General features: G+C 36.2%; 1 protein-coding gene across 4 annotated transcripts in view; it reads left to right on the top strand.

Annotated features, from left to right (window-relative positions):
- Positions 1-14,460, top strand: part of CNKSR2 (connector enhancer of kinase suppressor of Ras 2) — a 222,132-nt gene that overhangs the window by 97,939 nt on the left and 109,733 nt on the right. For all 4 annotated transcript variants that reach the window (XM_074149949.1, XM_074152442.1, XM_074151617.1 and 1 more), the window contains exons 7-8: positions 686-745; positions 5,549-5,617. In XM_074149949.1, the coding sequence (XP_074006050.1) occupies positions 686-745; positions 5,549-5,617 (129 nt within the window). The remainder of the gene's footprint in view (positions 1-685; positions 746-5,548; positions 5,618-14,460) is intronic.

Below are 14,460 nucleotides of genomic sequence, written 5' to 3'. Positions count from 1 at the left end.
GACTTGATGAAAAAACAGATTTGAGACATTGTCTCAGATCACCCATGCAGGAAGTTCTGTCTGTTCATAAGCTATCCCCCCTTTTTCATATATTTTTGAAAGAAGTGGGATAGCTAACAAAGTTGACCTTTAAGTTTTCATCATTGAGCTTTATAGCTGACCTGCTCACTGAGATGAGTGAGGCCATCAAAAAGTCTTAGAGCCATTTTCCAGGCACACTTCAAAGCATTGGTTATCAGTTTGAAAGTTGTTTGCAGCACTGCCTACCAGAGACTCTAAATCTTTTAAAGCCTTCTGTAGCTTCCAAAGCAAAATGGAAGTATTGATCATCCTAAGGCAATTTGTAATTCTTGGGGGGTTTTTTGTAATCAGATGTTGTTTTATTTGTAGTTGAAGGAGTGTGTTAAAAAACCTGGGGACTATTTATGGAGATGACTGTGGTAAAAGTTTTAGTTTGCTATTGATAATTAGGGACAGAATCATTTGGACTGTCGTTCTTGAAGTGTATCAAAAAGCACTTTCCTATCCAGAGACAAATTCCTCATAGCATATATTAGAAATTCACCAAAAAAAAAAAAAAAAAAAAAAAAAAAGGCTTTTCTTTTAGAGATATGCAAGTTATGTTTGGATGGTGATGGTTTGTGAAACACTTTAAAAATTCTTTCCCATGATGTCTTTTTCTTAGGGTATGTACATTAAATCAACATATGATGGTCTCCATGTAATTACTGGAACAACAGAAAATGTAAGTATTATTAATACTGTGTGTTCAGGCCTGGAAGCCTTTTGACCTTACCTGTGGGTTATGCTTTCCCTTTGCTATAGACTACATTTTGCTTGCAAAAGTGTGCTAGTTGGCTGTTGAGGACCAATAGCATGTTGGACGGCAGAAATGCTTGTGCTTGTTCACCTCAGAATTGAAAGAGTTGTTCCCAGCTGAGGACCAGGAGAATCAGCTTTGATTTGTTCTTGCAAGACACCTAAAATGCTGCAGTTGATCAAGATAGGAACTAGCTGTCTTGGAGTTACCTTGCTCTGTGAATAAAAGAGAAATGTCTTTATTATGTATAGGCTGACATGCTGGAATTTGCTGCAGTATTAGACAAACAGCTTTTATATTTTCCATCTATCAAGCTCTATTTTGTAATAAATAAATGCATGGAAATTAGGACATCCCTTCACATTGACAAATAACCATATATTTCTGCATGAACTTCTGAGTAATGGTTATAGAAAGGGAACACTTATTACCGGTGTACTAATTCTCACTGAAGGTATTAAACAGCAAGCAAAACATAATAGAATCCTTTTCAACTGCCTTTGAAATATAACTTCCTTTCTTTGTACACCATATTTAGAGAACTGACTGGTTGTTAATAAGTGAGCTAAATGATCATTTTGGGGGGAAAGGCTTTTATCCATAATCTTCAATGAACATGGAACAAGCCACTAAACAACACTGAACTATTCCGTAATGGTTTAGGCAATTCCTTTCAAAGATATTGACAGCATTTTCTTAAAATGAAGCTGTCAGAAATGTTTGTTTTATCCTTCTACTGTGTCATACTGTGGAAAGTGCAAACTACCTACATGCTATTTACAGTTGTTGCCTCTGATCTGCAGTGAGGTTCTGTTAACATCTCAATAAAATAGGAATATTATTTTCATCCCTTCATAGGAACTGCAATCTGATAGCCTTTCTTCTTTCTTTTTTCTTCTGCTGTGAGCAGGATTGATGGGTTATGCCCAATAGATTATAACCATTGTGGTTATAATGGTTATAATGTGGATGTCACTTGTCTCAGAATAAGGAGAATGTAAGGAATTTCAACCTTGAAATCAAAATTCTAGGGAGTCAGACCTACAGGTACAGATCTCATCAGTGGAATTAGCAAAGGCAGACAAAACCAAGAGAGCCATACTTGAGCTTAATCTTGGAAACATATGAAAGGAAGAGGATGGTTTTTACAGTTGAATTTCTCTCAAATTAAAAAGGAACCATTTCTCTCCATGACTTACTAGTATTGGATTTAATTTCCCAAGGGCAAAGATAAAAATAAAATCTTAATGCATTCCCTCAAAACTCCTATCTTTTGTGATTCATGAATATAATTTAAAACCATGTCAGGAAGCGTCAGTCATGATGACTTTTCTGCTTTCGTTACTGATTCTTTCACTCACTGTAACACCCTGGAGGTGCTCACAGCGGACTGAGAAACTGCAGTCTGCTATCCAGGGAAAAACCTGTTGTGTGTTAAAGCATTTGTGAAAATGAGTAATGCCTTAAAGAAAGTAAGATGTCTCCTGCTTTTAAACACACAGTTGCTAGCTGCTTCCTTTAACCAAAAAAAAAAAAAAAAAAAAAAAGTATGATTCCGATAGATGGGAGTAGAAACATCTAAGCAGCATAAGCCAGAGCAAGGTCATGATGATGCAGATGTGATCTGACTTGTTGATGTTGGTATGGTTACTGTTTGTGATACAATTTGACTTCTAGGAAACAATAAGAATCCAAACTCTTTTCCCTTTGAACAAAATTTTGTGGCCTTTTTCTTCCAAATTCTGCTCTTCCTAGTGAGTCATTGGCACAGCTTTTTTTTTGTCTTGACACTTTTGTGAAAGATCACAGAGAAGCACCGGCCTTTTTAATAAACACAGTAGCATGGGCAATGCTAGCAGCATTAATGTAAAATAGCATTTTTTGTAGCCACAGTTCTGCTTTCTCTGTTTGCCATTCAAGGTACTTGATGTCCAGCTACAAAGCCCATTAGAGTTTGGATTTTGCTGTTCAGCATTGAGAATCATCTCTCCCAACACATCAGCCCTGCAGTTCAAATCAGCTGAGCTCTGAAATGCAGACACTGAGAGACCAGGGTTTCTCACAGGTCACTGCCCCGTAAGAGCTTCTTTCTTGGTGGTCCTGTAGCAGTAGAGTAAGCTGAGCTTTCTAGTTCATGTCTTCTCTCTTTTGTTTGGAAGAAACAATTCTAAAGGGTGTATTGATCCAGCAAGAAATTACAGCTTTCTTGTTGAGTAGCACTTTTAGACCATGTTGGAGAGATTCTTTTAATTCATAAAACCAATGCATTCAAATAAGGCCATTTTATAATTTGGTTTTCCAGTAGAAAAGAGTATTGCTAAAGTAATAGCATGCAGTACATCTCCAGCAGGAGCGTATCTTTGAAGGAGGTGCTCCCAGTATCCCCACTTACTGTGCACTGGTTGAGTTTGAGGGTTGCCCTTAGATCTCAGGGAAGAGAAGCCTTTCAGGAGAAATGACACTGAAATCTCCACTCTGAGCATGCAAACAAATGTGCTCCAGGGGGTCTAAACTGGTCTTTCAGACAGTATGGATACATTGGGGGAATGGGACAAAGACAACATTTATTCTAAAGGACAAAACGGAATCTATTCTGAAGAATAAATCCTAAACAGATTCTGAATAGCTTGTATGGTATGAATGTGTGAGCCTCAGCAACAGGTACTTCCATCTGTTGTTCAGCTCCCTGTTGAACTGAATTAGCAGCTAATGAAGATATAGCTGTGATGTGTCTCACTTTGTTCCTCCTAGTAGGACTTCATGAATGGATATTTCACTTAATGATCAACATCTAAAAAAAGAGAGAGCTTATCAATTCTCCTCTGTTTTCCTTAGCGATGATAAAAGATACAATTTCTTTGCAGCAAGATCTGTATTCTTTACTTAGGAGGAAAAAGCAATAATGAACAGTTGCAATCTCTTCATAAGACCACAGCCTTGAGACTCCTTTATAAATGGTTTTTACCTCACTTTGCAGTGTGTTTGAGGCATAATTGCAATAAGTTTTTTTAAAGTAGCCCCTTCCAATTTGAAGATTCTCAGACCATATTTACTGGCTTGGCAAACTGCTGCACAAAATGCCTGTTTTATCAAGATTTAAGCTGCAGGTGCTGAAGTCAATGCAGGAGAAAGCTTGTATGGTAATAAAGTCCTGTAGAGTTCAAGGGTAATGACACAAGATTCACTTGTGTTGAGTACTTGAAAGCCTTAGGTGTAACTACATCTGAGCTAAAATAGCAATATTACATGGGAGGATTATAAAGATTGTTAGAGGTATGAATGAGTAAGTGTGAGTAGTGAAATGGCAGGAAGAAGATAGATCATTAGAACATAATTACCAGCATTAAATTTTTTCCCCAAGCCACTCAGCCAACACCTTTAATGCTGAAATAGTGCCAAAAAGTCAAGGCTGCTGTTCTTTGTGTAAGTAAAATTACGCTTTTACCAGCCCAGCTTGATTTAGGATGTTCTGAGCAATGTCACGTAGGACTGAGTCATGAGTGACCCTTCTTTCAGCCTCATGTTTCTCTTGGATATCTTCCATTTAAACACTGTCTTTAACTTGGGCCATGAATTACGTGCAATTGTACCAGAAAGTCATGGCGTAGCTATGGGACATATATTTTGAATGGGGATGTAGTACATAGCTTATTACAATTTCAAGTCCACATTTTAGACCTGAAGCATATTCTCTAGATGACCTGTTATCTCACCTGAAAAAGAATTTGATCTCATTCCTTTCTGTAAAATTCATAGCAGCTTTTTGGAAACCTCCTCCTGAGCACCTTGATTTTTTTCAAACTGTCTCGTCTTCTACCTTTAAGTTGATTAAGTGCCTTCGTAGGCTGGCAGCCACAGTATTGAGAGAAAAATCAAAGTATCACTCTATGAAAAGCTGAAGGAGTTTATTTTCCTCTAAACATAGTGTATTTCCCTCAGAAAACAGTTGATCTGTTGTAAACGTAGAAGACAGAAGAAGGGAAAGGTTTCGGGGGGATGTCGCCTTATGGGGGACAGTTAGTGTTTTTTGTTGTGGGTTTTTTTGTTTGGATTCTTTTGTTGTTGAGTTGTGGTTTTTGAGGCAAAAGCAAAGAACAAAACTACTTTTCTATTTGAAAGTGTGGTTTCACTGGTTGCATTGCATTTCTTTTACTCTAATGCTGGTTGCATTTCTTTTACTCTAATTATGACTGAGAAACTAAGTTACCATGTAACTTATATGGTCTTCCTGGCTGTTATCTAACCTAATAATCTCTCTTTGTGTACTTTTTGAAGAACAGTAATTTACTGAAGTTCTCTGCAACATATTGAAACATTGTAGAACAAAAAGGCAACATATGAAATTTGTTTATGGGGAATTGCCAATTAGTCTTGATAGGTTCAAAATTCAGCCAAAGATTGGCTTTCAGAGCTCAAGAGGTGTCAGGTAGATTAAAGCACTCTTTTGGCAGAATTAAATTAAAAAGAAATCCTTAGGACTTGTTTATCCATTAATAAAAAAAATTTATATCTTTCTCAACATTTTATTGTATTGTGTACAATAGTACAGGTTATTTTTCTCCAACAACAGTGATTTGATTTACTAAATATTTATTAATTCTTTATTTCACAGTAGAATGTAATTGTCAATCTAACCTGATTTACATAGCTTAGCAATCATACTGCTGAAAGAGAGATGATGACCAGTAAGAACTGTATTCTTTATCATCTCTTTTATTTTAAATTCAGTCACCTGCAGATCGGTGCAAGAAAATCCATGCTGGGGATGAAGTGATTCAAGTTAACCACCAAACTGTGGTATGTATAACTATATTCTGTGTCAATTGGAGATAGAGTTGTCATGGCACATCAGCATGTGTAGAGAAGAAATGTGTAGAAAAATGTGTTTTTATAAATCATTATTTATTCTAACATCTAAATTTTCCTTTTCTCTTTTGAAACCACATGGTTCTTAAGTTCGTAAGCTTAAGTAGCACTGAGGTATTGAGTTAGGCTACCTCTGAGTAGCACTGGAGGTATTGAGTTAGGCTAAATAGCTGTGGCTTGGGAGATATATTAGGCTGTTTTCTGATTACCCATGCTCTATTGATGAACAGTTGGGTTTAGTGTAATAGGAGGTTTGGGTCAAAGGGATGCAGGGAGTTGGAACTGTTGTGCCCTTGTGAGTTTAAAAGCAAGATTACTTCCTGGAAGCTGGAAAACTTACTGCTTTCCAAACCTACTGTAATGAGTAGAACATGGGTTTTGAGAACAAAGCACATAAAATCCCCATAGTGTGCCTAGGATATTTAGCTTAATTTAAATACAGACTTTGAAACTTGGAAAGTTAAGATGAAACAAATCTTTCAGATATGATAGGCAAGAAAACTAATACTATGCAAATTGCTCTTTGTGTGAACAGATGCATGTTAGTTCCTGGTAATTTTATTTAGGATTGGTGAACTGTTAAAATAAAATTACCTTTTCTAAGGTAGGACTTGGTAACAGAAAAGAGCAGACTGTCAGTATAGAAAACAACTATTCTTTTTCCGAGGTATAAGGTTTCTTAAGAGTAGTGAGAGACAATATATGGTATTAATTACACGTGTCCTTCCAAGCAATTTAACTGACAAAAAATATCCTAGTTCACAATTATTAATACAGAAGTCATTTGTTAAAAGTGTGTTTCGTCATTCCCCATGGGATTCCACTTCTAACTTTAGGTCATTGTACATCATGTCAGCTCCTCTGCACAAATTAGTGTAATATTTCAGTATACCCTCCAGCTAAGTTTGATATCAAATGTACTGTACATATGTGGAACTTAACTGATGGGAAGCTATCTTTTGAGCTATGCAATGTAATCTGATAAATCTAAGCAGATCAGGGTGAATTTTAATAATTTTTTGGCCATATAGATTATTCATTAGTATTGTATTCCATGATCATGATGAGTAATTTTTTTAATTTTCTGCACTAAGAAAGTTTATGACAGCAATTTAATATGAAAAACATTTTAGAACATTATTATTTTGCCTATCAAAATATATATACACATCTGAAGAGGCACATCAACAAGCATGCAGTCCTTATGCTAGCTATCTTTTCCAACAAATTCTGATGGTGCTATATAGCAAAGTTGCCTCATCAACTTGAAAATTTCCAATCAGCTAGGTATTTATTCTAGTTTTTTGGCACATCTACACTGCATTTATTTGATGGAAAGATCAGATTCTTACTCCTAACACTAATAATAAAAGCTCTTTGACAAGACAAGCCTTAAGATGAGCTTTCTTACCTAGTTGGATGGTATTTTGAATGTAGGATTTGGGTGTTTTGGCTTTTGAGTCAGTGAAGCTAGGCATTTTGAGATGTACAGAAAAGAGAGCTGACTGTAGTTCTAGGAAAAAGGACCATAGAGAGCTAAGACAAACTTAATCTAATTTTTCAGCAGTAACATTTGGTGTAGAGGATATGTATAATAACACTGTTTCACATTTATGTATCTTCTTGCTTTGTTGTAGCAACAATGTAGTTAAAATAATTGGCATCTTAGATTTTGTGTACAAGTAACTTCCTCGTATTTTAATGTCAACTTTTTGCAGTGAGAGTCAGCTGGTATTCTGTTAGGAATACGATTGCACTTCATATGTTACCTTTACAAAAGTGCCCTTCATTTGCTTTCCAATTTATAGAGCTCAAATATTCAATCTTATCTATAGCCATTGCACCATTTTTTAAATCTTTTTATTTCTTTTGGCAAGAGTCTAAATCAGTCCTTTTGTACTCTGGCCCTTGTCATAAGGAATTTACTGTCCAGTTCTAGCGATCTCTTTTTCTGGGGAGAAAGGGTATTCTTAATTACAGTGATTCTTAGTTAGGAGATAAAGAATTCTGAAGATATTACATTTTGTCTTTGCTTTTTATGGACTTTTTTCACACTTCATATAGTGCTCAGCAGTTTAAAACACAGGATCTGTTTTTCAGCTTGCGCCTTGTAACTTATCATGCATTAGCACTCATATCACCTATAGAAATAACTATGACAATTTTTTAAAGATCTAACTCTAAAACAATAGGGAAATATTGTTCACATGTAACTTTTATTTAGGTGGTATCTTGTCATTGGAGAATCAAAATCTAAAAAAAATCAAAGTTTAAATTTATTTTACAGTTAGAACTTTTTTTCTTTATTTTCTTCAGTTATTTTGGTGTATTCTGTTTGTCAAAGTAAAGGTAATACTTGGCTTTCAGTGCTATGTATTTCAAAGAATGAATGCAGGTATGGGGAGGAGAAATTCCACACAATTATTTTAAAGGTACAACTTGCTAGGTTTTTTGCTAGCTAACACTTTTTACAAGGCTCACATTTTAATAATTATGAGAAGTCTGTTATTTCAGAAAGCCCACTGGTTTTCAAATAAGCAGCCTGACGAAATAGGAGAATAGTTCAGTGACTTATATTGATTTTTATTATACATGTGCTAATACTGGGTCTCAAGTAGTTTTAAATTCTCTATTGACATCCTCTGTTTGCCTGTAGCATTCCTTAATTTTCATAGTATTTTGCTTGGCAGTGAATTCAAAGGATTTTAAGTGATTGCCCTGATCTCTTGCTATGTTGATAGAAAACGTGCGTAACAGGATGTATTCCACTTGTTGCTGGCAGGATGTCTGCAATGTAAATATCTTCTGAATTTTTAAAATAAAAAATAATAAGATTAAGCCTAAAGTCAGTGAAAAGCTAATGTTCAGAAAATTGTCCTATAAATTGTGGTTTATTGAGCTTAGATAGCTGTATGAATCTTCTGTGTCGGTTTTGCCTTACAGAATAGAATTTTTTCTAAATAGCTCTGTAACTAAGAGGCATGACTCCCCCATTAAAATTCAAAGAACTTAGGCACTGTCTTCCCTTAAACTTCCCTGTAAATTCTGTCTTTAATCTCCTCTAAAAGCCTGTCTGTCTAAACTATTTCCAATGTAAACAAAAAAAAAAAAGTCATTCAGGCGATTCAGAATTTGCACGGTACTGCAGTACTCATGTTTCTGCCCATATATAATTCAAGAGTGTATTTTGCCTCAAGATAGTCCTCTTTTTAACCAACTGAAAGTGCAGGAAACAATATTATCGCTTACATGAGTTATTACTGTTCACAGTACTCTTTTTGGTTGCATCAGTGATAAAGCTGTAAAGAAAATACTCCAAGCAGAAAACAGGGAGGTATAGACTCAGGATGGTGTACGATTCTTGAATAACAGGCTGTTCTTGTGTAATCTCCTGTGCCTAGTTTCTTTATTTTGGAGGCATTTTTGGCACATCGCATATACTTCTAATACAAGTATGATATGACTTATAGATTTAATGCAAGTCTGATATGATGTGGTAGACGTGGATTCACAAAATTTATGTCTTTTGGCTAAAGCTCATTAGAACAAATGTAAATATAGGTGACAAAAAATATAGCACAATAATTTGGCAAAATAGGTGAATATGGTCAGTTATTGATCAGTTTCATGTGGAAGCTGGTATGCTTGATGTCTTTAACACCTATAAGTTACTGATGAAATTGGATTTTTTGGAATCATATACGATGTAGGTAACACCTAACTTTTATACCCTAACTTAATCTTTGCTTGGAAAAAGTAAGGGAGAGGTTTTTAAGATTCACTGTACAATTAGTGAGAAGAGTTCAACTTCCACAGAACCTCTCAGGGTTTGTGGAGAGCTGGCAAATTCCAGCTGATAGGAAATGCTGATCTTGGCGTTCATATGAATCTCTGTAGTGTATGCATCCATGTTGTCTTATGCATGTAGATGTCATCTTAAGTTTGGGAGAAACAAAACATCTATAAGTAGAAAAGTGATGTTGCAGATATTTCTGTTTATTCAGTTTTTCTGCACTGCTTAGCAGGATGTTTCAGATCCAAGCTAGGTTTTTTGAACACAAGTTTTTTGAACACAGGTTTTTCATTTAAGGCCTTATTAACTTGACTTTGAAGTATTTCTAAAGAGACTCAGTGGGGAAGTGGGCTCGAAGAGTATAAGGGGGGGGACAGCAGTGTCAGTCTAAGATTTTGACATTAGCTGTTTGACACCTTATACAACAACTTCCAGTAACAACATCTTTCATTTAAAATAATATTTTTATGCTCTTATGATGCTTGATTTGAACAACAGGACAGTGCATCAAGATCGTAAAAGTTCAAAAGAAATATGCCTTGTGCTCAGCTTCCTTCTGTTGCTGCCATGCATGTGCTTTTATGGAAGAGGAGATAGAGTAATAGCTCCCAAATCATGATTTTAATCCTTTCCAAATCCTTGGGCTTCCTGTTTATAATGGCTTGGTAAATTTTAACATGAATATTTAATTTTAAATATAGGTGGGATATACGTCTAAAAGCTTTTTAAGTCTATTCAGAAATGTTAATGGAAGTCTTTATGAAAGTAACCTAGTTCTCTGCAGGGCTTTCTCTTGACCTCTGTAGTTTGTCAGGATATGAGGACTGTACTTTGACTTTGGCAAATGTAGTCTGTCCTCCAAACTCCCTCTCAAATTTTCAGTTTAATTTTTTTTTTTCTTTCTTTATAGTCACCATAAGTATTGTGGAATACTGATAAAGGAACTAAATTGTCATGATCCTCTCAAACGGAAAAAGTCTTTTGTCAATTTGCAATTCTCTTTAACATGGAATTTGTGTTAAGGTTATATGGTGTTACTTATGAACTCTTTTCTACATAGATGTGCAAATACACACAGAAATATATTATTTTATATCCCATATGTCAGGGAAGTGTGCTATTGCAGAGATGAAATGTGTGAGGGAAGATGATCTTTTGTTTCCCCATGGTAAATGCAAATGTTTTTACATGAGTATAAATGAAGAAGAGAAACAACTTGACAAATTTGACAAATGCAGATGAATTATGTTGTGCTTTCCAAGAAATATTCTCCAGGGAGAAAGGATTCTCAGGTACTCTGAAGAAAAGGTAGGAGGTAGTCTTTTAAGGAGTTAGGGAAGTGTGCACATGTGAATACAGATAGTTCGTTTTTAGTTTTGCACAAATATTTTTCAAATTAAGTAAATATCTGGGAAAATAAAATTAAGGGAGGTCATTGGTGCCAGCTCCACAGATAAAATATCTCTGCTTTGAGAACTGCCCCACACTTGGTTTTGGATTGGTAGAGTTTGAATGGGCAAGGACTCCCCTGCTGGTTCTGACAGTTCTACAGCTCAAATGTTGGATGCTCTTGTCCAGTAAATCTGTTTTCCGTTGATCCCTGGGGCTTGTTCAGAGTTGATGTGTGAGACACACACCACTTTGGTGAGCACAGGCTCATTTTTATGTAAATGTGTTATGTGCTGTGTCAGTGTGGGCATCCACTCGCACTTGTAACTCTGGCACTTTCTAACTCTGGCACAACAAATCAGCTAACAAACAAGTCATTGTCGCATCTGTGTTAGATAGAGCAGCATAAGCTTGGCCAGCCCACGCTGCTTCATGTTTCTGCCAAACTTTAAATAATTTCCCTTTGTTCATTCCACATGAAATTTTCACGCTTAACTATACACCTGTATCACCAGCAAGTGGAATTAGTTCAGTTCCAGCAGAAAGTCACTCTGTGCTGGCTTTCGGCAGCTACCTGTCTCCTAGATGGTAACAGAGCTTAACTATGTGAGCGCTTCCACCTTACTGTAAAGTCAACCTGCTTGGCTTAGCTGAAGGCATTAAACCTGGCCCAAAATGGAAAGGGAACACCAATAGGGTCAGTCTTAAGTCACAAGTGGTTGTGCTCCTTATTCCCTTGGGCTTTGTGAGTAGTAGGTTTGGTCCTGTGACCTGGTCACCGACATCCCAGTTTCAATGAGCTCTTTGACCTCCAGAGCACCTGATCCTGACCCTCTGCTGTAGAGTTACAGTGCACTGCAGTACTTAAATAATATATATGCTAGGTATGTTAAGCCTCATCTGTGGGATTTGTATGCTATTGATGGAGCTGTGTAGCAATAAAGCACTGAAAGGTTCAGATTACTATAAGAGGTCTTTCAGGAAGTAAGAGAAGAAACTGGTGCAACAGGAGATACCCATCCTCTCATATGTGTGGGTCGTGGGTTCAGTGCCACACACTGTATTTCTAGAAGTATTCCCTGCCAGCTAATTGTGGTCTTGATCACCTGTTGCCATTTGCTGTGTCCCACAGCTCAATCAAAAACATACTTTTTTTTTTTGTCTGTCCTGGATGTACACCAGAATGGACAACTGTATTATCATTGAGCCCTGGTAGTTTACTCATATGATTAGATGAACGTATATGAATAACCATTGATCAGACTATTGAGTTCTTCTATTATTTTTCTTCAGAAAAAAAATACATTCTTTTGTAATTCATGACATAGACCGCTCTGTATGACTCTGACTACAGTTTGGAAATACACACCTGGGCTGACTTTGAAGGCACTAATGTCTCTCTTAGAAGCAGCATGATTGTAGTAAAGATTCTGCTGCAGTACCAGTTGACTTTTTCTGTGGGTGTCATTGGTGGGCCTTCATAGCTTCACCACTGGTGGTAGTGAAGTTACTAAGTCCATAGTCAAATCAAGTATTTTGATACAAGCTATACTTATGACCATACTCCTGAGGATGTGTCAGCAGAAAAACTGCTGCAGTATTTTGTGGAGTAATCTTGGGGCCTAATTGTTAAATTCATCTTTCTGCACAGAACATACTGGGAGATGATGTATTTTAATTTATTTATTTTGTACAGTTGTTTTATGGTTTGCTTTTTTTTCTCATATGGTATTGTTTCTATAGAAAAAAAAGTCCTCTAAGAGGGTCTGTAAATGATATTAATATTTCCAACAGAAATATTGAAAGACAATGTGCTGCCAAAAACCTTTTGCATATATTCCCAATAAAAATGTTTTCATACTTTCATAGTAGTTGCTACTGCCTACTAATCTTGGTACAATTTGTATTTGCAGGCAATTTAAATGGCAATGTTAACAGGATATTCTTGATAGTGAGAATACTGTAAATTCTGCAGTTAATACTTTCAAAATTTCTTAGTCTCTGATGTGTGAAGTATATGATTAGAGCATATGTTTTATGCCAAGGCAGCAGGTAAGATAGAATAAGAATAAATAAGAAGAATTGGAGTTTTCTACTGTTAACTATGCTGATGCTGAATACAAACAATAGCACTCTTGTCTCTCAAGAACAGGTTAAAAGGCATACTGTTGGTATAAATTCAGGTATGTGTATTTGGAAAGCAAGGCAGATATTATTCTGCTACTAATAATCTTCCTTTTAACTGAAATTGCTGAAAACTGAAGTACACTGTAGAGAAGGAGATGAAAGGTAGGGAGAGATGTTTTCAAAGTTGTGCAAATTAATTGGCTGATAGTACAATTTTGCACAGCCTGGACCATATATGAGTTAGGATGCAGTAGTTTTGAATACCTCTGTGCTTTGTGCAGGTAGCAGCTGTGTAGCTTACACAGCTGATTTTCAGGTTCCAGCTTGATCTTGTGTTGCAGAATTCATTATCTTATCCTGATGAAGTTAGGAGGTAATTGTGAGGAAGTGGAAGACAATGATAGTTGTTGTGAAAGTAGATCAAAACTGTAAGAAAAGCAGGTTAATGCTGTGTCATGAGGGAGGGACAATTAAAGCAGGGAATTTCTATGCCTGATTTGAGTAAATGTACTCTGAATATGTAAATTTTTGTTAAAAAACTCTCTGTACTGGCTTAAAACACCTCAGTGGCTTGAAGACTATACATAGTCTAGGGCTAATTATTTTATTAGCAGTAAAATGGAACAACAAAAAAGAAAAAACTCTCATGGCTAAATAATTACTGCTTTATTATGACAATTTCTTTTAACTCCCTATCCCTGTCCTTCCTGTAGCTAAGTGATGCTATGTGAGTTTTCAGCTCAATTAAAGGCTTTTTGATTATTGTCTTTTTTAGTGTGCTTGGCTATTAGTGACCTTTAAGAATTTTTTTTACAATTTCTTTGTACATGTGTTAATTTATTTTCATTATATGAATTCAGTCTCAAGAAACATCAGTTTCAAGGATAGCAGCACTATTTAGCTGCAGAGCAGCTGGGGATCTCAGGGACTTTATGTATTGAAAAGGTGGAGTCGAAGACTGTTGGAATTACTGTCTCACTGGAATCATCCTAAAATATTAAGTTGTGATAATGTAAATTTAATCTGAAACAAAATTATTTACATATGTGTGTATGCATGTATGTTTATACATATTTATTATTTTAATTCCAGGACAACCATTTTCGGAATTTAAATATGAGAATATGCAATGCACACACACACATGCCTCAAATTCCCATTGTGAGATGTAAGCACACAGCAGCACAAATGAGTTACTGTAAGGCAAACAAGGCTGTGATGGGTTAAGACTGCAGGGTCAGTCCTGAGGAGCATGTTCCTTATGCCACTGTGTGAAGTATGGAGAACTTGGCTGTTCCCTTCCCTCTAGGAAGGATGAGGCCACCCACGTCCATATTGCAGCTTAATCAGTGAGAAACTGGGGTGCAATCCTGCCTGTGCCTTTAGCTTGTATCACTAAGTCTCTGCACCTACTTAGACATTCATCAGCATTTCCCGGCTCAGCCTTAAAGTTTCTTTAGCGTTC

This window comes from Numenius arquata, chromosome 1, assembly GCF_964106895.1.
Source record: "Numenius arquata chromosome 1, bNumArq3.hap1.1, whole genome shotgun sequence".
Taxonomy (NCBI): Eukaryota; Metazoa; Chordata; class Aves; order Charadriiformes; family Scolopacidae; genus Numenius; species Numenius arquata.
This window is presented reverse-complemented; position numbering and strand designations above follow the sequence as displayed.